Source organism: Sorex fumeus, unplaced genomic scaffold, assembly GCF_029834395.1.
Source record: "Sorex fumeus unplaced genomic scaffold, SorFum_2.1 ptg000051l, whole genome shotgun sequence".
Classification (NCBI taxonomy): Eukaryota; Metazoa; Chordata; class Mammalia; order Eulipotyphla; family Soricidae; genus Sorex; species Sorex fumeus.
Genome location: NW_026606108.1, coordinates 14175654 through 14200323, shown reverse-complemented (window position 1 = coordinate 14200323; position 24670 = coordinate 14175654). Strand labels below are relative to the sequence as shown.

At 48.3% G+C, this 24670-nt stretch overlaps 2 protein-coding genes across 2 annotated transcripts in view; one reads left to right on the top strand and one right to left on the bottom strand.

Moving 5' to 3' along the window:
* STK32A (serine/threonine kinase 32A) overlaps positions 1-961 on the top strand; it is a 129454-nt gene extending 128493 nt beyond the window's left edge. Inside the window, exon 13 of the mRNA XM_056124593.1 lies at positions 697-961. Coding sequence (XP_055980568.1) covers positions 697-790 — 94 coding nt within the window. The 3' untranslated portion in view covers positions 791-961. The remainder of the gene's footprint in view (positions 1-696) is intronic.
* Positions 962-11238: 10277 nt separating this feature from the next.
* DPYSL3 (dihydropyrimidinase like 3) overlaps positions 11239-24670 on the bottom strand; it is a 66352-nt gene continuing 52920 nt past the window's right edge. The window contains exons 9-14 of the mRNA XM_056124421.1: positions 20564-20720; positions 19774-19915; positions 17022-17192; positions 15466-15645; positions 13363-13525; positions 11239-11490 (exon numbers count right to left, since the gene is read on the bottom strand). Coding sequence (XP_055980396.1) covers positions 11402-11490; positions 13363-13525; positions 15466-15645; positions 17022-17192; positions 19774-19915; positions 20564-20720 — 902 coding nt within the window. The 3' untranslated portion in view covers positions 11239-11401. The remainder of the gene's footprint in view (positions 11491-13362; positions 13526-15465; positions 15646-17021; positions 17193-19773; positions 19916-20563; positions 20721-24670) is intronic.

Sequence of the window (24670 nt, the reverse complement as noted above, 5' to 3'; positions counted from 1 at the left end):
TTTTGAAAGCTGATCTTTTCTTCCCAATGAATATTACTCATGGGCCAGAGTGATGGTACAATGGGTAGGGCATTTTCCTTGCACTCAGCTTACCTGGGTTTGATACTGATATCCCATATAATCCCAATCCCCCAAGTCCACCAGGAGTGATTCTTTTTTCTCTTTTTTTTATTTTTCAATTTTTTAATGAAACACCGTGAGATACAGTTACAGATTTATAAACTTTCATTTCATTTCATTTGATTACGTTTCTGTCATACAATGGTCAAGTACCCATCCCTCCACCAGTGCCCATTCTCTACCACCAATGTTCCCAGTATCTGCCTCCCCCCGCCCCCGCCTTTGTAGAAGGCACATTCCCTTTTATTCTCTCCTTTTGGATGTTATGGTTTGCAATACAGGTATTAAGTGGCCATCATGTTTGGCCTATAGTCTACTTTCAACACGCATCTCCCATTTCGAGTGAGCCCTCCAAGCATCCTTTGCTTGGTGGTCCCTTCTCTATCTCATCTGCCTTCTCCCTCCCACATGTGAGGCCAACTTCCAAGCTGTGGAGGAATCCAGGAGTGATTCTTGAGCACAAAGCTAAGAGTAGGTCCTGAGTACCACTGGGTGTGCTGCCACCCCCCACCCCCACCACACACAAAACAAAACCAAAACTAAAACCAATCACTCACTTTTTTTTTCCCCCACAAGAGTAAAAAAAGACTTTAATAAAAGAGCAGCAGACCTAACCTCGGAACAAACCAAAGGCTCACAAGGAGAGGATGGGCAGAATAACAACCTGTGATGGACAGGACACCCTCTGCATCTTTCTGGACATCCTTTCCCCCAGGTCAGCCACTTTCATTCTCTACATCCGGGAAAGGCTGACAGACCTGCTTGTCTCTCCACTCCTCAGCTGCCTTGGGAATCCACATGAGCATCTTCAGAAGGAGTCAACAGGACATGGCAGAGAGGGTCTCTGGACTCTTGGGCTTTAGTTTCACTGCTCTGTGACCTTGACCAGGTCACTTAACCAGATCTTCCCTCTGCTTCAGCTTCTCCATTCACATGAGAGGGCTATCCTAGATGAGTGATACTTGCTTTTTTTTCTACTTCCACCATTCTGTTACTCTAAGCAGGTTTAACTTTTATTTTAATAGGAAGACTTGGTTGTGATATATTTTTGCACTTTTAATTACACTGCAAGAAATGGGCATATGTGGGTTAGGCTCTTCAGAACTAGAAAATATCATAAAGGGATTGGAACTCCTCAGCTCTGCTGAAAAGGAGTAAAGGCTTCCACCTGGAAAAGACACATGTGATCCTAACTGGTGTAGTATCAGTTTGCAAGGGCTCCTGGTGGGAACCTTGGGAGGGTATACCCCATCACCTCTCATGTCAGTAAATAGGAGTTTGTCCAGCACCTTCAGGGATATAAGGTATGGAAACAGAAATTGGAGATCATGGGAAGATTTCACTGTCACTGTCACTGTCACTGTCCTCCCTGTTGAACCTCCCTGTTGAACTGTCACTGTTCATCGATTTGCTTGAGCAGGCCCAGTAACATCTCCATTGTGATACTTGTTGTTACTGTGTTTGGCATCTTGAATATGTCATGGATATTTTGCCAGGCTTTGCCGTGCAGGCAAGATACTCTCAGTTGCTTGCTGGGCTCTCCGAGAGGGGCGGAAGAATTGAACCTGGATTTCCCTGGTCGGGCGCATGCAAGGCAAACCCCTACCCACTGTGCTATCGCTCCAGCCCATGGGAAGATTTACACCATGAAAATTGGCAAATGCTACAAGTCAGGACCTTTTTTCTATTGTTCTTTCTCCAGCAAGCAAATTGTTAAATATTTCTTAGCCAGCCAGTCTTCTTTTAGTAAACAAATTCCTTGAGCTGATTCATTCCCTTAATATTATCAGAGGCTGGAGAGAATCAGAAAAGAATATTGTCACTATCTAGACAAATCCACCCTGCAGTATAGAGCAACTGTACCTTATACAGGGGTTACAGAGTAAATGAGAGTGTGCCAGGAGTTTAGAAAACAGTGACAAAGGTACCTACACCTGCCAAAGCTGATGCCCAGTCAGTCACCCTCTGATCGTGGCACAAATCACCATTTGGGGTTTGTTCAGATTTTCTTTCTGACTCTTATATTTTGTTCTCATCTTCGGCTAACTTCAGAAGGTCTAAACTGTTGGCCAAATTATAAATGCCTTTATGAAGTGAATTAAGCCTATCACCCACCGGGGCATGCCCACATATGTGAGAAATCAGAGTACATGGAGACTCCCTAGGCAAGTGTAGTATCATCCCCACCCTGTTCTCTTGTTCTTACTCAAGGACTGGGGCCGGGGCAGGGGGGAGGGGGACGAGGGAGAAAGGACTGAATTGCCAGTAACTGGAAAAATGATTGCAGTATCACTCTTTTCCCTTATACTTGCCAAACACAGTTTAATTCGCCTACAGTGATGTGCGGGATGTGTGGGATGTAACCCCACCCTCCAGACACAGAGGCCTCCCCAGAGGAGGTAACTCACAGAGTCAAGAAGTGTAGAGGCCTCTGGGGACAGTTTTCACCTCAGGCCACTGGGATTCCAAAATCTTCTACTGATAAGACTTTTGGGTATGCAGAGATGACAGTATGGGGACAAGCTGGCAGTCATTCATTGGGAAACCAAACAGACAGAAATCAGGAGAAGTAACAGAGACACCGTCTGTTGCAGATTCTAGAGGTCACATTGGGCAGCTACACCCACACAAAGCCAGGGCTAGATTTTAATTCAGTGTCCACATTTTCTCCTCACGGACCTATTATGCCCAAATTTTGTTTTGAAATGATTCATCTCTCTACTGGAAGAGAAACTCTTTTTTTTTCTTAAAAATTAAAAGCCAGGGGGCTAGAGTGATAGCACAGTGGGCAGGGCATTTGCCTTGCACGTGGCAGACCCTGCTTCGATTTCCAGTATCCCATATGGTCCCCTGAGCACTGCCAGGAGTAATTCCTGAGTGCATGAGCCAGGATTAACCACTGTGCAGTGCCAGGTGTGACCCAAAAAGAAAAAAAAGAATTAAAAGCCAGATCTTTTATTTCATTTAACTCCTCTTCACTACATATACCACATATTTTCCATGCAATTTTGTTTTCTCCAGAAGCTGTAAGTTCTTAGCTAATAGTTGCCCTGATTCAGTTTCACGAAGAGGGGGGTGGGTTGAAAAGAGCTGTGATAAGAAATGACCAATCTCTGTTCCAGCCTGGGGCTTGTTTAGACCCATAGCTAATGTGCTGGGATCTTATATGCCCCAGTACCTGGCTCCTTCTCTGGCTATGTTCTTGTATGATCCCAAAGGAGATACTGGGTGAAGCATTAAACATAAGGCAGTGATGTTACAGCATCTCCACAGGGAAGGGACTCATGGGCTCATCATATCTATGCTGCCCACCTGGTTCTAACTGGGTCAGAAGCCAACAGCATCTACAGTTTGAGTGCCTGGCTTTGATTTCCAGTGAGTTGCTTCTGTGTCTGGAGATTTAGAAGATGATGGTCATCCTGGCAACTAGAGCACAAACCTCAGAGATAGAAGATGATGTCCAGACCCAATCAGCCAACAGACCCAAGGGGTGTCTCCAGTTAGGGGAAAAAAGAAAGACGTTGAATATCTCAGTACAGAACTACCAGCCATAAGCACCACCCACCACAACACATTTTCAACAACAGAACAAAAATGTACCACGACTACTGGTCACTGGAATCTAGAACCTTTGGTTTGATTGCAGAATTGGGCTGAAAGTTCCTTCCTACAGGGGAATGTGTCTCATTTAGATTTGTGATAACAGAGACTGAAGACTGAGAAACTCCAAACACATGTGATGTTGCATTCCTCTGTCTGGAATTCCTGGGCTTTAGAGAAGTCCGAAGCTTCCTCCCTTCCACGGATGGTGCACCTGAAAAGTCTGAGTAAGTTCTGAGGATCAGAAGCTGCTGGTACAACATTCCAGTTTCCATGCCTGTGTCTTCATGGAGATCTTAAGACAATCACAAGGCAGGCCCAATTCCACCTGGGCTTCGAGGAAGGAAATGCTCTGCTCTTGGCTAGCTTAACTTCCAGGGTAACATGGTTCCAGCTGAGGTCATTGCTAGGGCAGAAACAAATGCCCAATAGCTTGGAGCATGGCTAAATTAATTAGGATAATTTCAATATTTTGGGGCCTGACTGACAGCACAGAAGTAAGGCCCTTACCTTGAACGTGGCTGACTTGGGTTTGGTGCCTGGCTTCCCACAAACCAGGAATAACCTCCAAGCATCCACAGATGTGGCCCCCAAACAAAACAAATAAATAAATAAATAAATAAATAGCGACTAGGCTTCTGCTAGTAATATTTTAACCACGACACTTTTTTTTATTAGTGAGACACCGTGAGGTACAGTTGTAGACTTACAAATTAACCACGACGTTTCACCAGAGAGACTTCCTAGCTTCGTGGCTTTTTCTAGACTGGATGGATGCCTCTCTCCAGGGAAAAGAATTGTCCCAGCCAGCAGGGAGCAGTGTCACTGTATTTGGCTGACAGTCATTGTAGGTTTTCTTTCTTCAAAAGCTGAATGAGCAGGCATGAACATGCAGTGAGTTTCTTTCCACAGCCAGTTGTCCCAGTGATCTGTCTGCAAAAAAACCTTGTTTCCTATTTTGTCTGGTGTGATTACTGTGTCCTACAGCTCGATGTGCCTGACTGACATTCAACACTGATATGAAAAATTCAAAATTCAGTTCCCTGTGCCGTTTTGGAGGGGAAAGAAATGCTTGTGTTGAACTGTAACGTCATCATGTACTGTGTCTGTATGTATTAAAGTCTAAGTGTCTTCTGTCTATGGGAAGTCTTTTGTCAGTCTTTTGCGTGTGTGTGTGTGTGTGTGTGTGTGTGTGGTATGTTTGCACCAGGGCTGTGGATACCCAGGGTTACCTATTTTCACCTCCAGTTCCTATTGGGAGCAACGTCCTTCCCCAAGACCAAGTGTGTCAGATGTCCCACCAGCAGCGAATGCAGACCTATTCTGCTGATGCAATACTTCCTCTGCATTCTTGCTACACCTGCATTCACACCTCTAGAGCACTGCCCACCCTTTGCCTTTCACTGGGACCCTAAGTCTGTCCAGTCTGCCCATTTCTCTTACAGCAATCTGCCTTCAGGCTCCTCCGTGACTTTCTCCGGCCCCATTTCATACACTTAAATAACAACAGCTGCTCCATGACCCATAATCTGGCATAGAAAGGAAATAGCAGCCCTAAACTTTTACAGCTTCAAACAGCTTCTGCCTTAGCCAGGAACAGAGCAACCTTTAACTACCTTCAGACTCCTAATGCTGAGAAGGGCAGCTGTTTCTCATTTGGCCTGAGATAAATACTTTGCCTTGGTCTTGAGGGTTCTCTAAAATCCAACTTGCTGTGTGTGCTGCTTGTGATGTCATATGGCACGTCACGTTCTTAGTAGCACTTGAGCCAGAGCAGGATCTAGAATGCTCTCTTCTGAAGAATGCCCCCATGAACACACAATCTCATTTTTGCAGGCTGCATTGACCTCTTTCAGTCTCATTGTTCTGTACCCTCTTTCTGGTGACTGGTAGTAGCAGAGGGGGTTTCATAAAGTTTGGGGAAACCAAATAGACATTGTTATTTCTAGTCAGTGTTCCCATTCCTTAACTTGTCAGATGTGACTCAGCCTTGCAGAAGCATGCAAGTTGGTCATTCTGAGTATCTTTTGGTTTCCCTCCACACAAGCTAAGTTTATTGTAAGTATTGGCCATGACTTCTCAACCCACCAGGATCTAAGGCAGAGCTCCTTCACTGCCTGACTCATGAGCACAGAGAGCTGCTGTAGTAATCCTGAGCTGAGCAACTAAATGGGAGTTTAGTATGCTTCAAAGCATCTTAATATCTAGCCCGAAATTTCGAACTAGAACCACTCCTCATGGATTCAGACTGGCCTGTCCCCCTTGGATTGTGGGCCACGCCTGGTGATCAGTGGGCTACTCCCTGGCTCAGTGCTCAGGGGCCCATGCAATGCTGGGAATCATACCCGAGGATCCAGCATGCAAGCCTGTGCTCCAGCCCTTTGAACCATGTCCACAGCCCTCAGAGTAGCTTTTGGTGTGATTTCCAAGCTTGTGTGTTAGTAGGCAGCATCACTATGTGCTTCTGCACAAACTCCATGTCTACGAAAGAGGTTCACAGGTAAAAGCAATGGACAAGCCAGAACTATGCTGAGATCTTCTCCTCCAGGCCCATCCTACATACTGACCCTTTGCTGAGCAAAACATCACATCCTGCTGCTGGCTCTTTTTTTTTTTTTTGCTTTTTGGGTCACATCTTATGATGCACAGGGGTTACTCCTAGCCCTGCACTCAGGAGCTACTCCTGGAGGTGGTCAGGGGACCATATGAAATGCTGGAAATCGAACCCAGGTGGGTCTCGTGCAAGGCAAATGCTCTACCCGCTGAGCTATCTCTCCAGCCCCCCTGCTGGCTCTTAAGTGATGTGCCAGCCCAGTCTCCACCACTCCCACTCCGCTCTGGGATCTCTAGGATTTGAGGAGTTAGGGACCCACTGGTCCACTGGACACCTGGGGGGTCAGCAGCCTATCACCAGCTGAGGGCACTGTTTTCTTTCTCTTCTCTTTCTTTTCCCCACATACACACCCGTACCCCCTACAATCTATATTCCAGGCCCAGAATTTGTGGCAGGACCAAACTAAGGAAGATTCTCCCTTTCCTTTGAAGTACAACAGGTCAAAGGAAGATCTGCAGATGCTGAAGGCTGGCCTTTTTCCCATATGAAAAGCACTTTTGAAGGGCCAGAGGTATAGTACCCAGGCAAGGTGCTTACCTTGTACGTAACTGACCTGAGTTTGCTCCTCAGCACTTCATAAGGTCTCTTGAGTCTGCCAAGGAGTAACCCCTGAATGCAGAGTCAGGAGTAAGTCTGAACACTGGTGTGCCCACCCCCCAAGAAAGAAGGACAGAAAGAAGGAGAGAGAGAGAGTGAGTAGAAAGAGGAGAGGAGGGAGGAGTAAAGGGAGAGGAGAGAGGAGAGAGAGAGAGAAGCAATGAAGGACTTGCTGAAGGTGAGCTGAGTGAAGAGATGGAATATTCTAAGTCCAGCTGTGTTTGATTCTATCCCCAAACTTTTCAACAAACCACATCCTAAATTATTACCCATTTCACCCCAATTTTGGGCACATACTTGCCCATTATTTGCCGTGAAAACTACGCTATGTAAATTTGTCACTGGATCCAAGAATACTTCCCCAAATGGACTTATGGTTTGGTGGAATGTTAAATGATGATTTAGATAGAAAAGGTTTTCTTCCAAGTGTAAAGAGACATGAATCAATTTTTGGAAGAGTTTAATTTTGATAGTATAAATCTTAAATCTCTTAGAGTTTAGCCTACATTCCTTTCCAATACTTATCCTTTGCTTAAAGACTATACCTTGGATAACACTTAGCTTGAGTTCTCTCAAAGTTCAAGCTTTTAGAAAGAAGCAGGATATGCTTCCAGGAGATGTACAATGACCACAAACAAAACTAAAACTTTGGGGTTGTTCCCAAGCAGCGATGCCTTTTATGCAACTATAAACACTGATTGAAAAAACATGCAAAACTTTAGCATTCCCCAAATTTTCATAGCTTCCTCAACCATGGAGGCCAGAATAAAAACTCCGCCTCAGTGACAGCACCCTCTATGCCTCCCATATCTTCCCAAGAAACTCTATTCTCATCACATCAGGACCTTTTACCATCCCATTATTTTTTTGTTTTTTCCTTTTGGGTCACACCTGGCAATGTTCAGGGGTTACTCCTGGCTCTGCACTCAGGAGTTACTCCTGGCGGTGCTCAGGGGACCATATGGGATGCTGGGAATGGAACCCGGGTCGGCTGCGTGCAAGGCAAACACCCTACCCGCTGTGCTATCACTCCAGCCCCAACCACCCCATTATTTCGATAGCGCAGTTTCAGCATGGGGTGACATGATATGCAGGCGCAGAAGAAGGCTCCTCAGTCGGTCATTTTAGTCATTTTAATAACCAGGTTTACAGTAACAGTCACTGGGTGAACTTTTTTTTTTCCTTTTTTTTTTATCTCAGCTAAACTCAAAACACAGTTTTTTCACGGTTCAAACCGAACAGCTCGCCATGTCCCGCAGCCGCTTCACAGCTACCACAGATCACAGGAGTGTCAGCGTGTGTCCACACTCACCAAACACGGAACTGAACACCCACACACCACTTTCCAAAGAGGGAACTTATACCGGGTGCTGGCTGCCTGTGACAGCCCAGGAATCGATGGGGGGGAGGGGGACTCGAGGGGAAGGATTTCCAGGAGAAGGCCTGGGGCGCGGGGGGCTGGTGCTTGTGACAGGGCCCAAAGCTGGGGGTGGCCCAGACTGTAGGCAAGAGTCCAGCCTTAGAGTGAGACCCTGGAGGCAGAGCTTGACCCTCCAGGTGAAGCCATGAAGAAAAGGACCTAAGGGTAATTGACCTGGAAGAAAACCCCTTTTTCTAAGATAACTACAAAAAACCCTGCCATTTAAAAATAACCCCCAAATTATAAGAAACATCTTTGTTATGGTGGCTGATTTAACAGCATCACCAAGAACTTCTCAGCTACCCAAGACCACGGCCCTCAGAGGAGCCAGCTGACGGCGTCAGGGTTCAGAGCCTGTGAGAAGCTGAGGTTGGGTGGGCATCCTTCAAGAGGGCCCAGGCTGCCATGAGCTGAGGCAGCAGAAGAGAGACTTGAGGGTGGGAGGGTGGAGGAGCTGGACTGTGTCCCCCTCAGTTTGGAGCAAGAGGACGTGCCTCCCTGTCACGCTCTCTTCCTAAAGCCTCTGCCTAGGGCTCTTCGATATATGGGACAGGAAAAAATCAAAATAAACACTTAACAGCCAGGGTGGAAACAGAGAAAGCAGTGGTGGTTTCCTTGGCATCCTCAGGAATATCTGTGGTACCCAGGGAGAAGGCATACAGAAGCCGGCCCTGAAGCAAGGAGAGCAGGTGCCAAGTATGATGTTCTGGCTGTAGTGCTTACTCAGAATTCCCAAGTGCAATGACCTCTGCTGTGAAAGTCCCATTTCGTATCAGGGAGGGGATGAGTTGATCACAGGGGCTGGGGAACAGCCCCAGCTCTGCACCAGATGCTTTGATCGGGTTTATTTTCGTGTCTCTTTCTCCATCTGGTGGTTGTGGCCAGTACTGCAACATGTCCCTGTCTACCTAATGAAGCGGAGGCTCAGTGTCTCCAAGTTCCCTCTGCCTGCAAAAACCGTGACCCAGACACTCCGAGTTTTGAGTTATAAATCAAGAGCTGCACCCTTCCCTTGAAGCTCCCCTTAAAATATAAAAGCACCATGGAAAAAAGCCCTAAAAACAGAATGCTTCCCTACTTTGAGGAGAAATCTTTTTTTGTGTTTGTTTTGTTACAACAGAAATGAGTTCGGGTGGGGGAAATCCTCCAAGATTCCTCTTTAGTCACATGTTCTCTTTTCTCTGGTCTTCAACTTAGTAAAACCTGCAGTCAGAGACAGTGGTTTCTCCTAAGCACTTAAAAAGAGTCCGAGGCCTGCTCTTGCCTTCAAAGTACTTAGTGCTCACAATCAGGGCTTCTACCAGTATCTCCCAGAGCGCGGGAGGCTGATCTGGGGCTCCCAGGCTGAATACATTGTCCCTGCATACGGGGCCTTATCTGGTTCACAGAACTGGTTCCAGAATGAGTTTCTGGAGGAGGCCTGGGAGAAGAGCACACATCCAGCTCACAAACAGATGCCCAAGTCCCAGGCTAAGGTCCCTTCCAGGCCATGACAACAAGCTGTGTGTCACGGTGACTGACCTTGGGGTCTTGCAGGCCCAACCCACATGTTCCCCGCAGGCTGTGCTGATGAAGGGGAGACTGCTGGTTTCGGTAAAAAACAGAACCAGGGCCCCACAGCTGGCTCCCTCTGCTCATCTGTGTTTTGTTTGTTTTCGGGGGACCATTAGGGGGGTCAGGGATGGAACATGGGTCAGTGGTAGGCAAGGCAAACACCATGCCTGCTGTACTACCTCTCCAGCCCTGATGCTCTCTGCTGTTTTTTTTTTCTTTTTGGGTCACACCTGGTGATGCTCAGGGGTTACTTCTGACTGACAGTGCTTGGGGGACCATATGGGATGCTGGGAATCAAACCTGGGTCGGCCGCGTGCAAAGCAAACGCCCAACCCGCTGCACTGTTTCTCCAGCCCCCTGCCCTCTGCTCATGACTGCCTTTCCCAAGCCCCCGCTTAATTCTTGTTGAGCATTAAGCATGAGAGCTGAGATTACCTACCAGTGGCCGGAAGAGGGAACATCTAATACAAGTACTTTTCCAAAGGAAGATTCTAGTCCCCCAGGGCTGTGTCTGGATTTCAAGAGTTCCAGAGATTGAAACATATCCTAGCCCAGAGAAGCCCAGCTTCCCTCCCCCTGGGAATGGAGGTGCAGGGAAGGGGTGGGCAGAGACTTGCCCCTCTCTGTGTTCACAGAGGGGGAGTGAGCCAGGAGGGATCCCCAATGCCTGGGGTGTGGCTGCCCCACACCGGGGCCTGCTCGGCTCCCAGGGGTGGCCTTTTAGAAGCACCAAAGAGGCAGGTCGGTAAGAGCAGGAGAAGGAGCCTTGCCTTCCCCCATCTCCCCTCCCGACCCAGGAAAGGATGGAAAGCAACTCGAGAGAGAGGCTCGCGCCAACACTGGCACGGTCAAGCAGGTGGAAGTGATGGCTGGCTGTTGATGAGTTCACACATGTTCGGAGGAATAAAACCTACAAAGAGGAGATGTGACAGAGTCTGTGGCCCACGGCGCCCACCTTCTCGGCAGAACCGTGAGGGGGTGGGGGGATGGTGATGACGTGAAGCTGCTGCAAGTGGCCAAGAGGCCACGGAGATCAACACGCTTCCACAGCACAATACACAAGACCTATGCTTCCCGACCAACCCCCTCCCCGGCTCACCTGACCCAGCCCTCCGCCCACAGACCCCAAAGAACTCTCCCTTTTGTTCATTTTCCTGACATCCCAGCTTTGTCTGTCCCTTTGTCGTAAGATGCAACACTACACACGCTCTCAAACACTATATAGCACACTTGACCTTAGTGGCCTGATTGCATGCATGTAAATGGGGGGGAGGGGAGGTGCAAACAGATCGAGGCTATGCATAAACAGAAAACAAAGCAATATTCGTAAAGCTAGGCAAGCGAGCGTTAACATTGGAGAAACATAAGGCTTGAGGCTTATTGATTCTATCCATCGAAACGGTTTGGATTCGCTTTCCTTCTTAAATATCGGTGTACCATTTTGGCTTCAAAACAATCTCTTCTTGCTTCTGCCCCTCTCTCTGGGGAGAGGCGGCTTAACTCAGGGACGTGATATTGGAGCGGCCGCCAGGGGGCGCCACGATGCGCTTGCTGGCAGAACGGACCCCTTCATCCACTTGGGTGCCTGTAATGCGTTCATCCCCAGGAAGAAACAGGAAACGGGGCGAGGGACAAGAGAGAAAATCAATTAGTTTTCAATGTAAGATATTGGGTAATTTCTTAGTCTCATCTCCCCAGAAACTTCTGGTCTATTTGAGTCCTGAGAACCATAGAAATGCAGTAAAAAGAGCCAATAAGAAACCCAAGCACAAAAATTTGTAAGTCTACAACTGTACCTCATATGTCTCACTAATGAAAAATAAAATAAAATAAAATAAAATGAAATACTGTTTAATCGTAGGGAACAAGTTTCACCTGCTTCTGGGTTCCTTCCTTTCATGCCCTCATTCCTCTTGGAGAAGCACTTGGATTCATCCCATTTTACAGGGGATGACTGAGTCTGTGAGAAGTGTTGGTGACTTGCCCAAGAAATGTCTCCCCTACAAAGCAAACAGGGACCCTCCCCTCTCCATGGTCACAAACACAAATTCTGCTCCCTCATCAGAAAGGAACAGCTCCAAGCTAAATGTCGCACTAGCCAGTGGCTGGCCCATGGGGCTAATGACAAATATTTCTTGCAAATCACATGCCGTGACCCCTAGCAATGTCAGCCCCACATGTTACACCCTAAGGGCCAAAGTAATAGTATGGCAGTAGGGTGTTTGCCTTGCACACGGCCCACCCAGATTTGATCCCCGGCATCCCACATGGTCCCCAGAGCACCACCAGGAGTGATTCCTGAGTACAGAGTCACGAATAACCCCTGAGCATCAACTGGGTGTGCCACTCAAACCCTCCCCTCAAAATGTTTCACCTTATCTTTTGCGCCCCCCTCCCTCACCCCTGCTCCCCTTTCTCTTTTCCAATGTCTTCCGTCCCTCATCTCCTCCCTCACACATGGATACTTCCCTATTATTCATATCACTTTCTCTTCTTTTTTTGAAATTACTTTCTCTTTTTACTGGGCTTCCCTCACAGTGTAAAATATTAACTAGACAAATGCAAATCCATATCTGCTTCCCCCCCCCCCCCCATTTTACAACTGCTGGTTATAGAGCAACGGAACAAGAATTTTCTACTAATATCAGATAGTAGAATCTTAAAGTAATTCTAAAGAATGAGATAGCAGTAATAAGATAGTAATAATAAGATGGTAGGAATCTCAAAGATAAGATCACGGCTAATTCATAATAACACTAAATATTGGTAGCTACTGTCAGCATTTTAACTATCATTTTATTAATGAGAGGAACTTATTTAAAATCCTACTCTAGAAGCTATTGCACTTTATAAATAATAATAATAATTTCCATGACAGGGGCTGGAGCAGTAGCACAGCGGGTAGGGTGTTGGCCTTGCATGCGGCTGACCTGGGTTCAATTCCCAGCATCCCATATGGTCCCCAGAGCACCGCCAGGAGTAATTTCTGAGTGCATGAATCAGAAGTAACCCCGCTGCATCACTGGGTGTGATCCAAAAGAGCAATAAAATAAAATAAAATATTAATAATAATAATTCCCAGGACAGCTGAAGCTACTGCTCTTTGCAAATAATAGCAACGGCAATAATAATAATCAAGTTATCTTTTGACCTGGACAGATAAGCTCAGTGCTTGGCACAGCTGGACTGGGCACTGTTCAGGGCAGAAGCCCAGCTCATTCAGTCAGAAAGCACGGGGTCTGGCCTCAGGTCTGGCCTCCAAGCAGAATGGTTTATCACCTCCCCTTGTGGAGCTCCATCTGACTTTCTCAACAGGCCCTGCTGGGTGCAGCAGCCCCTCTGGCTCTGTCGTCTCCGCAGCAGGCACTGGGGCTGAGCCCCCCCCTCCCCCCCGCCTTGGGAACTCTGGGCTCCTCTGCTCATCGTCCACCTCCGGTCTCCCTTCCTCAAGACTCACCTGACAGGCTGAATCCCGACTGATGGAGGTTTCTCACGGGTGGGTTTGGCCGAGTAGGGGAGCCCCGAGTGGAGCCTGCGGGGGTGCCCCCCTTTGGTGTGGTGGTCAGGTCAAACACCGGCCCATCATACATGCCCCTGGGGACAGCGTGCAGGTCGGCCGTCTGCGGGAGAGAAAGAGCCACTGCTGGTGCTTGTCCAGGAAGGGGAGAGGTGGAGGAGGGAGCGCACAGGCTAAGGGAGGACCAGGGATGGAGCCCCACACCACAGGAACCCAGAGCAAACACCTGTGGAGCCTTGGTGGGTCCCCACCCGCTGAGGGGGAGCACAAGCATAGCCGGGACTGGCCCTGAGCTCCCCGCCCCTAGCACTAGGGAGTTCTCCTCACCCGCAAAAAGGAAATAGAGGAGAAGTTTTGTCTGACACATCACATAATGTATCAGTGAGTTCTGGGCCGATAGTGGGAGCCAGAACATGCTAAGTAAGATAGTGATGAGAGCTAGAATGATTTTAAGAAAAGTATAAAATAAACCAAAAGGTGGGGTCAAGAGCTAATATAGTGAGTAGGCATTTGCCTTATGGGCACCAGGGCTGGGTTCGATCCTCGGCATCCCATATGGGCACAAGAGCCCTGCCAAGAAGTGATCCCTGAGGGCAGAGCCAGGAGTAAGCCCCAGGTACCACTGGCTGTGGCCTCCAAACCACAATAATAATAATAATAATAATAATAATAATAATAATAATAACGAGCAAAAGGTAGTGGTTTGATGATGTGACAAGAGAAGTGGTTGACAAAGGTCTCTCCAAAGTGGCTTTCATCTGAAGCAGCTTAGCTGGAGCTGAGGGCAGGGGCAGCGGGACAGGGTGGATGGTTGTTTCCCAGGGTAGCATGGATGGCTGGTTCCTGGGGTGGTGTACCCAGTGTGGACGGCTGGATCCCGGGGCAATGTGGATGGCTGGTTTCCGGGACAGTGGGACAGGGTGGACAGTTGGTTTCTGGGGCAGTGTGGATGGCTGGATCCTGGGACAGTGTGCATAGTGTGGATGGCTGGTTCCCCGGGCAGTGTAGACAGCGTGGACAGCTGATTCCCAGGACAGTGGAGCAGTGTGGAGTGCTGGCACCCGGGACAGTGTGGACGGCTGGTTCCCAGGGCATGTTACAGCAGGTTCTCAACAACGGGACCCGACAGAGCAACACAGGATGGAAGACCCGGGTCAGAGAGAGCACAGTGGGGAGGGCAGCTACCTAGTAAGCAGCAGGCGTGACTTTAATCCTGGCACCCATATGATACCCCCAACCCACCAGAAGTGATCCCTGAGCACAGAGCCAGGAGTAAGCACTGCTGGGTGTGTCCCCCTCCTCCAGCTCTGCCCAAAGACAGAAAGGAAGAGCTGCAGGCCAGTGGGAAGGGCTGGGGCTCAGGGCACGCGTTGAGAAGCCGCAGGCGAAGTTCCCCTGCACTCAGCGCATACACCAGCTGTCAGCCTGTACATGGGCATCCTCTGTGCTGCCCCCTGACCTCAGACGTGACCATGAACATGGCCGGGGACCTTCCCCCTCCCTCTATGCATGCTCTCTGCCAGACCCGGGGTCATGTTCCCCCAACTCCCACCTCACCAAGGGTTCCTGGTCTCGTAGACAAACTGCAGGGCTACGCCTGACAATGGTGCAGTGCACACACCACTGCCCATTGCCTCCTGCAGGCCTTTGGGGGTCCACAGATCTCCGTGAGGCAGAGACTTGGGGCAAGGCCTCAGCCCTAGTAGGGCATGGCTCATTTCAGCTGCTACTTGTGACTCAGGGGGTCAGAGACTGCATCTGTCCCCTCCCCACCCTGACCACTAAACTCCAGCTCACTTAACACTTGGGGAGGGGGCAAGATTTTGATCACATGGATGCAAATGAAGAATCAACAGGAGGGAGGTTTGTGTTTTAAGCACCTTCTCTACAGCTGAAGCAGAACCTAGTTCTCCAAACTACCAACTTTACTCATCATGAGTAAAGAGACGGGAAGTGCCAAAGCTTCTTGTTACCATCCCTGTGCCAAAGTGGGGTGCAGAGCCTCCACCCCCTGCCCCCACCTTCCCACCATCCACTACTCACCCTCCTCCGGGCCTTGATGCGCTTGTAGACATAGTCCGAGAAGGGGCTGCAGGGGAGGAAGCGGCCGCCCCCCTGGGTCACGTGCAGGTTGCCGTCTTCCAGCATGATCTTGCCCTGGCAGATGACCACCAGAGGTGCCCCGCGCAGCTCCATGCCCTCGAAGATGTTGTACTCTGCAGCCTGGACACAGGGGTGAGGCCAAAGCCATGGGTGCCAGCACAGGCAGCGGGGAAAGAGCCACTCACTTCTCTGCTGGAGACCCTGCTCCAGGGGCACTAGAACCAACCCATCAGCAGAGCAGAGATAGCTTCCACTCGTCTGCACACGGTCCATGGAAGAGGTGCATGGGGACTGACTCTAGATGAGCGGATTGCACCTCCCACCATCAGGAAGCATAGTCAGGGCAGTAGTACACCCGGTAAGGCACCTGTCTTGCATGCGGCCAACCTGGCTTTGATCCCTGCATCCCATATGGTGCCCTGAGCAACACCAGGAGTGGTTCCCCAGTGCAGTCAGGAATAACCTCTGGGCACTGCTGGGTGTGGCCCCCCCAAAACAAAACAAAGCCAAATAAAGCATCACCCTCTACTGAGGTCCTCAGGGAGGTGCTCGGGACTCAAGGGGAAGCTGGGTGAGACCCTAGTTTTACATGGGTTAGCACTGAAGAGAACTCAACTACCGTGATGTGAAAGAATGCTTAAGCCCACTGCACCCACAGCGGGATTTCACTGTCCACTAAGTGTGAGGCAGAGGAATTGCAGGCATCTGGAGTCAGCTTGCCCGGGCTGTCCTTCTGGCTTCACTCTGAACTTGCCGCCCAAAGGAGTGAATTCCTTTACCCGCTAACCCACCCCACCCCCGGCCAACCCCTGTACCCTTATCTAAATAATGGGGGCAATAATTATATCTGCCTGTAGGCTATTACGGAAAATCAATAGGGTAAAATCTCATTGCCAAATAGAAGTGTTTGACAATATCAACAATTTTTCTAAGCAAGTAGCTCCGGGTGTTAGGGCTTCAATCTGGGTCTTCAAATACCATCTCCCACGTGACACTCCTCATGAGGAGTTCAGGAGGTGTGACCCTTTCTTGCTCCTTCTAGGCCCAAGGTAACACTGTTCTTGCCCTGAGAGACAAGGCCACAGGTCTAGCTTAGGCAAGGCAGCGGGAGAGGGGAGTCATCCTGGGAAAGCTTTCTGGGCCTCAGACACTCACCAAGTCCCAGTGTTGGCCCAGCAATCATAACAATGAGTGGCCAGATGGAGCCAGGATGCCTTCCTGCCCAGGACACTAGGATGGGAAGACCTTCAGCTGATTCAGCTTGGAAAGCAGGAATGATACTGCTAAGGTTTAAGTCACCAAAAACTAGGTCTATATGTGTGTGCGGGGGGTGGGGGGAGTGGTAATTGTGACACATGAAGGCTGTCAATGTGGAACACGTGTGTACATACGCACATGCACACACATGCGTGCACATTCACAGCCACCCTCAGTGAATTGGTTCCGTTCCAGAGGGGCATTGTCAATTCTGTGTCCCTCCCAGCAGCTCCACCTACCGACTGGTGGTTCTTGGCAGAGACGATCTTCACAGCATCCGGATCCCAGATCACTAGGTCACTGTCGGAACCAACTGATATTCTTCCCTTGCGGGGATATAAGTTGAAGATCTTGGCAGCATTTGTGCTAGTCACAGCCACAAACTGGTTTTCATCCATTTTTCCTGTAGCCTGTTAAAGGTGGGAAGGAAGGAAGGAAGGAAGGGAGGGAGGGAGGGAGGGAGGGAGGGAGGGAGGGAGGGAGGGAGGGAGGGAGAGAAGGAGGGAGGGAAGGTGGGAGGGAGGGAGGGAGGGAGAGAGGGGGGAAGGAGGGAAGGGGGGAGGGAGGGAGGGAGGGAGGGAGGGAGGAAGGAAGGAAGGAAATAATGAATGTGGGGGCTTCTCAAGGGCCTCACAAGGTGCAATTCTAGGACAGACATAACTGCAACCCAAAACTTGACAATCTGTCCAGCTGGCAGGCAAAGTAGTTCTACACACACCTTCAGACATCAGTCACTGTCTTGGATCATTTTTCTTCCTCAAAATATATGCACATATTTACTTATTTATCCATTCTATTTCCATAAAGGATTACCAAGGGCTCTTAGCAAACCCAAGGGTGAGCCCATTCCCAGGTGCTACATGAACACAGAATAAATACAGAAGAAACTCATCAGTGGACAATAATGGCTATCCCCGAATTGTGAGACTAGGTTTGATTTTTTGTTTTGTTTTGTTTTCTGTAGCAAGTTTGCTTTTTCTGTGGTCTCCAAGTTATGGTGTGAGAAGACATATGTACATTTTAACGATTTATATGATGTCAAGATAAAGCATCTCTATTTATAAATATGAAATAATGCTTAGAATGAGGCAAAATCAAATTAACTACATATGAGTAGAGACACAGATAATTATAGTTTCCTAGCTTCAAAACAAAAATCCTGGTTAAGGAAAGAAGAATCTAGTTTAAGGGCCGGAGAGTTAATACAGTGGGTAAGGCCCTTGCCTTGCATGTGCCTCACCCAATCTGATCCCAATATGTTCCTCTGAGCACTATCAGGAGTGATTCCTGGATGCAGAGCCCAGAGTAAGCCTTGAGCACTGTTGAGTGTGTCTAAAACCAAAAATTAATTTTAAAAAATTGGTTTAAAATATCTAGCTTGGGAACCAGAATGATAATACAGCGGGTAAGGGTGTATGCCTTGCAAGCAGCCAGCCTGCATTCGATCCCCGGCATCCCATACAGTCCCCCGAACACTGCCAGGAGTAATTCCTGAGTGCAGAGCCAGGAGCAACCCCTGAGCATTACTGGGTGTGAGTCAAAAAGCAAAAAATTAAAAAAAATCTAGCTTGGAACTTCCTGGAAGCCAAGAAAAAAAAAAAGGAAACTTAATAGTTTCTATTACACCATGCAGTATAAATAAGACACTAGTCCATATGCAGGGACCGGTCCCCAGGTCCCAAGATTATTCTACCTACTTCTAAAATGAGTGTTTTGCAAATAAAACCCAGGGGCATTCGTTACTTAATAATGCAACAATTCCTAATTTTACTAAGATCTTTTGGAGAGTATTCATTAGCATGGCTATTTCTTTGTCAACCTCAGTGACATTAAAAGGAAAATGAAGACGCTGTTTTACAACCACCTGCGCAGGGTCTGAGTACCCCAGGGAGAGGCAGCCTTGAGAGGGGCATGCTGGGCTCAGGCAAGACCCTCAGCTCAGCTTTCAACGCATCTACTAAACCCTCTCTGAAGAAGACATAGAACTCTCCCAGTGTCTCAGTTCACCACAATTTTACAGATTATCTTAAGTATAGATGGGAAAACCTGTATACCTGGTTCCTAGTCCTTAACAACTCCAGAAGGTACCCCAGTCCTACTCATTGCTGCCCTCATATCATGCCATGCTCCGTCCCACCACCCCCCGCCATACATTTTATTTTCACTTGTGTCCCCCTTGGAATATCCCGAGTGCCCATTGGGAGCTATAGGGCCCCCAGTTGAGAAACACTGCTCGAGATAATCATACCCAAAGTGGGCAATGCCGTCCATTTCTTTCAGTAGGAAAGAGAAAGCTACAGAATAACCGCCCTCCTACGTGGGGCTTACAGGTGCCCATCAAGGCAGCAAGAAAGAGCCAAAGGTAGTGCAATGAGAGAACTGATTCATTCAGCTGAGTTTGGTGGTGTGGGAGGAGGAGTGGGGTACTGAGGGGGCACGATGATGTAATCATCTGCCCAGAAGCCTCCATCACTGCCAGTACTGCAAACCACAGAACCTTGATCAGTTAGAAGCAATGTGGCCATGCCAGCCATGGGGGAAGGCAGCAACAACCAGGGTGGTGGCAGGTGCCCTCGCTGCAGCTGGGGGTCTTTCTGTTCACATGAAGAAGGTGTATTTATGGGGCCGGAGCAATAGTACAATAGTACAGCACTTGCCCTGCACTTGGCCAGCTCCCTGGCACTCATATGGTTCCCCAAGCCCTTCAGGAGTGATTCCTGAGCCAGGAGGAAGCCCTGAGCACCACTGGGTGTGGCCCAAAAATGACGACAAAAAAGTATATTTTTAGGGATCAAAAAAGTATATATAAATTTGGAGACCTCCAGAGTCTAGACATTCCATTCCTCAAACATGGGAGTCACACGCTTCCAGAGGCATATCTGCAGCTCTAAGGACCCATCTGAACCCCACACAGCCCCCTGAGGGCATGAAGGAGCAGAGACAGGAGGCTGTGGCCTAGCCCTGGCACCGCTCCACAACCTTTATTCTTACCACGGCCTTGTCCCAGATGACCGACATGCGCTCCTCCACCCCATTGGTGCCCTCGGGGATGGCTGTGAAGTTGTCCTTCCCAACGGCTTTCTGGGCAGTGCTGAAGGTGCAGTGGGCACTTCCGGAGAGCTGCAGGTCCCCACTGACAAAAAAGAGAAGGGAAGGTGAACACAAGAGTTGCCAGACTGGGGTCCAGACCCGAGGGTGGAGCCTAAGTGTGTGAGGCATAACTGTTTGGAGCACCAGCACTGGAGTCTAGAATCCTCCCTCTATCACTTGCTGCCCTAGGGAATTTGGGGTAACGTTCTCCCATCTCTGGCACCCAGTTACCCTATCCAGAAAACGAGGGGGTGGGATTTCATCATCTCTTGTGTAACAAAATCAAAGGGACTCAAATGTGTGTGTGTCTGTCACCTGAGCAAATGAGCTGTCATATAATTGTGATTTGGGGGTTACCACGGTGGCAGTTCAGAATTAGGCAAGTGGTTCACCTTTTTCACCTGAGTTGCAAAAGGGGGTGATGCGTCCTCCCTCATAAAGTTATGAGGATCAGTGAGCTCACGTGTGAGGCACCTCAGAGTATGTACTACATATGAACTGCTATGACCATTGCTAACATGACTGCTGGGTGGGCTGAAAGATGAATGGGAAGAGCCGATTGTCTGTCCCAGACTGCAGGGAATAAGATGTTTTGTGCCCTGCACACTCTCTTCTAGCAGACAGGGGTGCACCTGCCCCATGGCTCTGAAATGTTGGCATGCAGTGGAGCTGTAGGATGAACCACACAGACCTGGCCAGCAGGGAGTTGATGTAGTCAGGGGTGGTTGGGTCAGGGCTCAGAGGAGGGGATGTCACAAATGCAGCCGCTTTGGCCCAGTTCTTGCTCCAGTAATGGGTCCCATCTGTGCCGAGACTGGCAGTGATGGGCTCACCAAAGACCACATTTCCTGTGAGAGATAGGAGATAGAAAAAGGGTTTGCAACAGCAGAAACACCATCTGCACTCCTATGGTCATTGCAGCATTATTCACCATAGCCAAAATCTGGAAACAACCCGAGTGCCTGAGGACAGATGACTGGATAAAGAAACTATGGCACATCTACACAATGGAATACTATCAGCGGTTAGGAAAAATGAAGTCATGAAAGTTGCCTAGAAATGGATGCCTTAATGGATGGAAAGTATCATGCTGAGTGAAATGAGTCAGAAGGAGAGGAGAAGGAGATATAGAATGACTCCATTCATTTGTGGTATTACCCGCTCTGCTATTGCTCCAGCCCTATAATACATATATATGCATATATATTATATAGACTAATTTCCATAGCCAGGGAAACAGGGCTTGAAGGAGGACTGGTCAATGGTTGGATATGCCACAAGTCTGTGGGGGACAGAGGGTAGGTGAGATAGAGAATGGACCAGTATTACAATAATAGCTGGGAATGATCACGTCAGAATTGGGTGTTAAAAGTAGGTAAAGGGATATGCCTGATAACCTTTCAGTATCTGTATTGCAAACCACAATGACCCAAAGGAGGGGGGGCAAGGAGAGAGAGGGAGGGGAGAGAGAGAAAGAGAGAGAGAGAGAAAGTGAGCACTTGCCATAGAAGCAGGCTGAGGGGGTAGGTAATGGGAAGGAAACTGGGGTTGGTGCTGGGAAACTTAGACTGGTGGAGCGATGGGTGTTGGAACACTGTATGACTGAAACTTAAACCTAATCAAGAATAGCTTAGTAAGGATGTATCTTACAGTGATTCAACAAAAATAAAATCTTACCAAAAAAATAAGAAAAAAGAAAACAGGTTTGCAGAAGCTATGGTTTTCAGTGGTGCTCTCGATCATTCCAGCCCTGCAACCAGCTCCAGGCTGTGGCGATGGAGCTGGGTTGGCCTGACTGCTAGTCCAAACTCTCATCTCTGGTTTTCTATCTGCTAAACGGAAATGATTCCTAATCCATAGATTACAGGAAGTCACTGCCTGGAAGATGCAGCATTCATTCCAAGAATTTGAGGCCAATTGAAATTTGAGGTGACAGATAGATCGCTAACAGAGTGAGAGCCAGCTAGGGTTGACCACCAGCCAGAAAAATTACCAGGTGAAACAGACCATCCTGGAACTGATGAAATAAGATTATGCAGACTTCTTGGGCTTGGGAAAATGGAATTTGACACAGAGAGTGTCTGCATTTGGGAGGAAACTTGACTTCTCCATGCTTCCTATATCCACCGGAGGAGGCCAAGTTCCCAAAGGTGCCCACATGACATTGTCCTGTGGTCCCAAGGATAGCCTTTGGCTCTACACGATTAATTCTGTTCCCAAAAGATGAAAAGCTCCCATGATAATCCTGCTTGTTACTTCTTAAGCCAAAACCAAGAGTGACCTACTACAAAATACCTAAAAACCTGGGACACGATCAATCACAATCACAACCATCCTGTTATTCGTCGATTGCCTCAAGCAGGCCCCAGTAATGTCTCCTTCGTCCTAGCCCTGAGATTTTTTTTTAAAAAGCGCCATATTCAAGGCTCTTTCAGAGTTAGGAGAATGAGACCCTTCATTGTTACTGGTATTTGGCATATTGGGTACGCCATGGGGAGTTTGCCAGACTCTGCCGTGTGGGCAGGTTACATTTGGTAGCCTGCCAGTTTGTCCAAAGTAGGAATGAGATGATTCACGGCCGCATGCTTTCGGGAGCTGGGTTTTATAGTCTCTGAGTCTTGGTCGTTGATGGGATTACATGGCGCCAGGGGGCCAGTTGGTGGGTGTGACCCCCACCTACTGGAATTTGGAGGATCTGGGTGGAGGATGCTCAGCCCCGATCCGAGAGAGGGGGGAAAGAGAGAAGGAGAGAAAGAGGGGGAGAGAGAGAGAGAGAGAGAGAGAGACGATAAAAATACTGAATGCCCTGAATAAACACCATGACCTCTTGGCACCTGTATTGCAAACCATAATGCACAAAAGGAAAAGGAGAGAGAGAGGGAGGGAGAGAGAGAGAGAGAGAGCAAGAAGGGGAGGGTGGGGAGGAAGGGGATTTGGGGGATGGTAGTAAGGAAACAAGGGACATTGGTGGTGGGAAATGTACACTGGAGGAGGGATGGGTGCTGGATCATTGTATGTCTAAAACTCAATTATGAAGAGCATTGATATTCAATTAAAAAAATTAATGTGGAGTTTATGCCCAATTCAATCAGCTTAATCAATGGCTAAATAAGTATCAGTATTCCTATATTTTAAAAATAAATAAATAAATAAAAACCTGGGACACTTACATGGGTCAGATCTCTGTTCTGTTCTGGACTGAGGACTCAAATGTCACAAAAATGAGGAAAGCTGCTGGGAACACACTGATCTAAACCTTTTTTTCCCTCTTAGCAGGAGAGGGTCATTCTACCCCAACATGGCACCCAGGGCGCTGCTTCTGGAAATGCTCAGTCCAGGGGTGCAGGCTGGGGGCCAGCATTTGATTCAGTGTTCTCAGTGCTGGGATCACCCAGACCATAAGCAGAACTACTTGGCGTGCCATGAAGTGCTGGGTTCAAACTCAGCGCCTTTCACATACTATGCATATGCTCCACCCTCTGAGCTGTCCCTGAATTTCTCTGGGATGACAGATTAGTACAGCAGTGATAGGTTATATCATAGGTTATCTCAGAGAAGATGACTTTGTACCAAGTTTCTTGGAGCCAGAATCTTGGGCTCAATATACCCCATACAGACCTGGACTCCTTCATCTACCATCCTCCACCCTCCATATTCAGTGTCCCATGAGATTGAAGGAAGAAGGCTTTTTGCAAAATTCTAAATATATGTAACCTTTTTTCAACTTGAATCAATTGATCCTGGTTGTCTAGAATTCTGTGTCAGGAAGAATCCTAATAAGCTTCTGGTCTAATTGTGAAAGTGAGATTAAGTGGCCAGAGAGATGGCTCAGTGTTCAAAGCATGAGCTTAACATGGATTGGGGACCCAAAATTGTATCCAGAAACCTTTTGCCGCCTGAGTACCACCAGGTATTGCCCTCAGCCCCTGAGCACCACTATATGTCTCTCTGGAGCCTCCCAAGCTCCACCAAGTGCAGCCTTGGAGATCACTTCCTCCACCAGAAGTACCACAGGCTGGCCCAAGCAGTCCCCAGCACTGAAGGACATGAGTAGAGCCGCATCCTCAGGCTCTTGTACTGCCTGGTCAGAAGTGGGCTCTGGGTCCTCTGAGCACTGCGTGCGAGTTCCCTCTCCCTCCAAAAAGAAGAGTGTGATTGATTTGTTGATGCCTGCCATAGGCTAAAGAAGGGAGCAATGACCCATGGCAACCCTCCTCTTGGCAGTCAAAATAGGACTGCTAAGAATTACAAAAGTAATTGGGACACGGTTCAAAGGCAGGAGCACATGCTTTGCATGCAGGAAGCCTGGGTTTGATCCCCAGCACCACTTGGTCTCCTGAGCACTGTCAGGAGTGGCACTTCAGCATATCACCATAAATGGCCCTGAACACTACTAGCTATGGCCCTTTAAAAAAAGACTTTCAAAGAAGCTCCAAAAATAGCCACTAAAAAAAAATAAAATAAAAAGCATGCAAGTTAGGGCACTGCAAGTGCAATTAGGATTAAATAACAACATGGACTTGAATGTAGAAGAACCCACTGATTCTTCTAGACTTTGTGTTGAATAGAATAACCAAAGCCTGCCATTCTACCTGGGTTAGAAAGTGAGCTCAGCCAGCTAGAAGATCCCGGGCAAACCCTTCCATCAACTCCTCTGATAACTGATGCTAATCATGCCTGCGTCTCAGTAACCTTGGAGAATCCTCTGTATAAGGCACTGAAGTATTTACCTCCATGCATGGCAAACTGTTGGTCCTCATTACACTTGTGAATATTAATTTGGAGCAGACTGATGGAG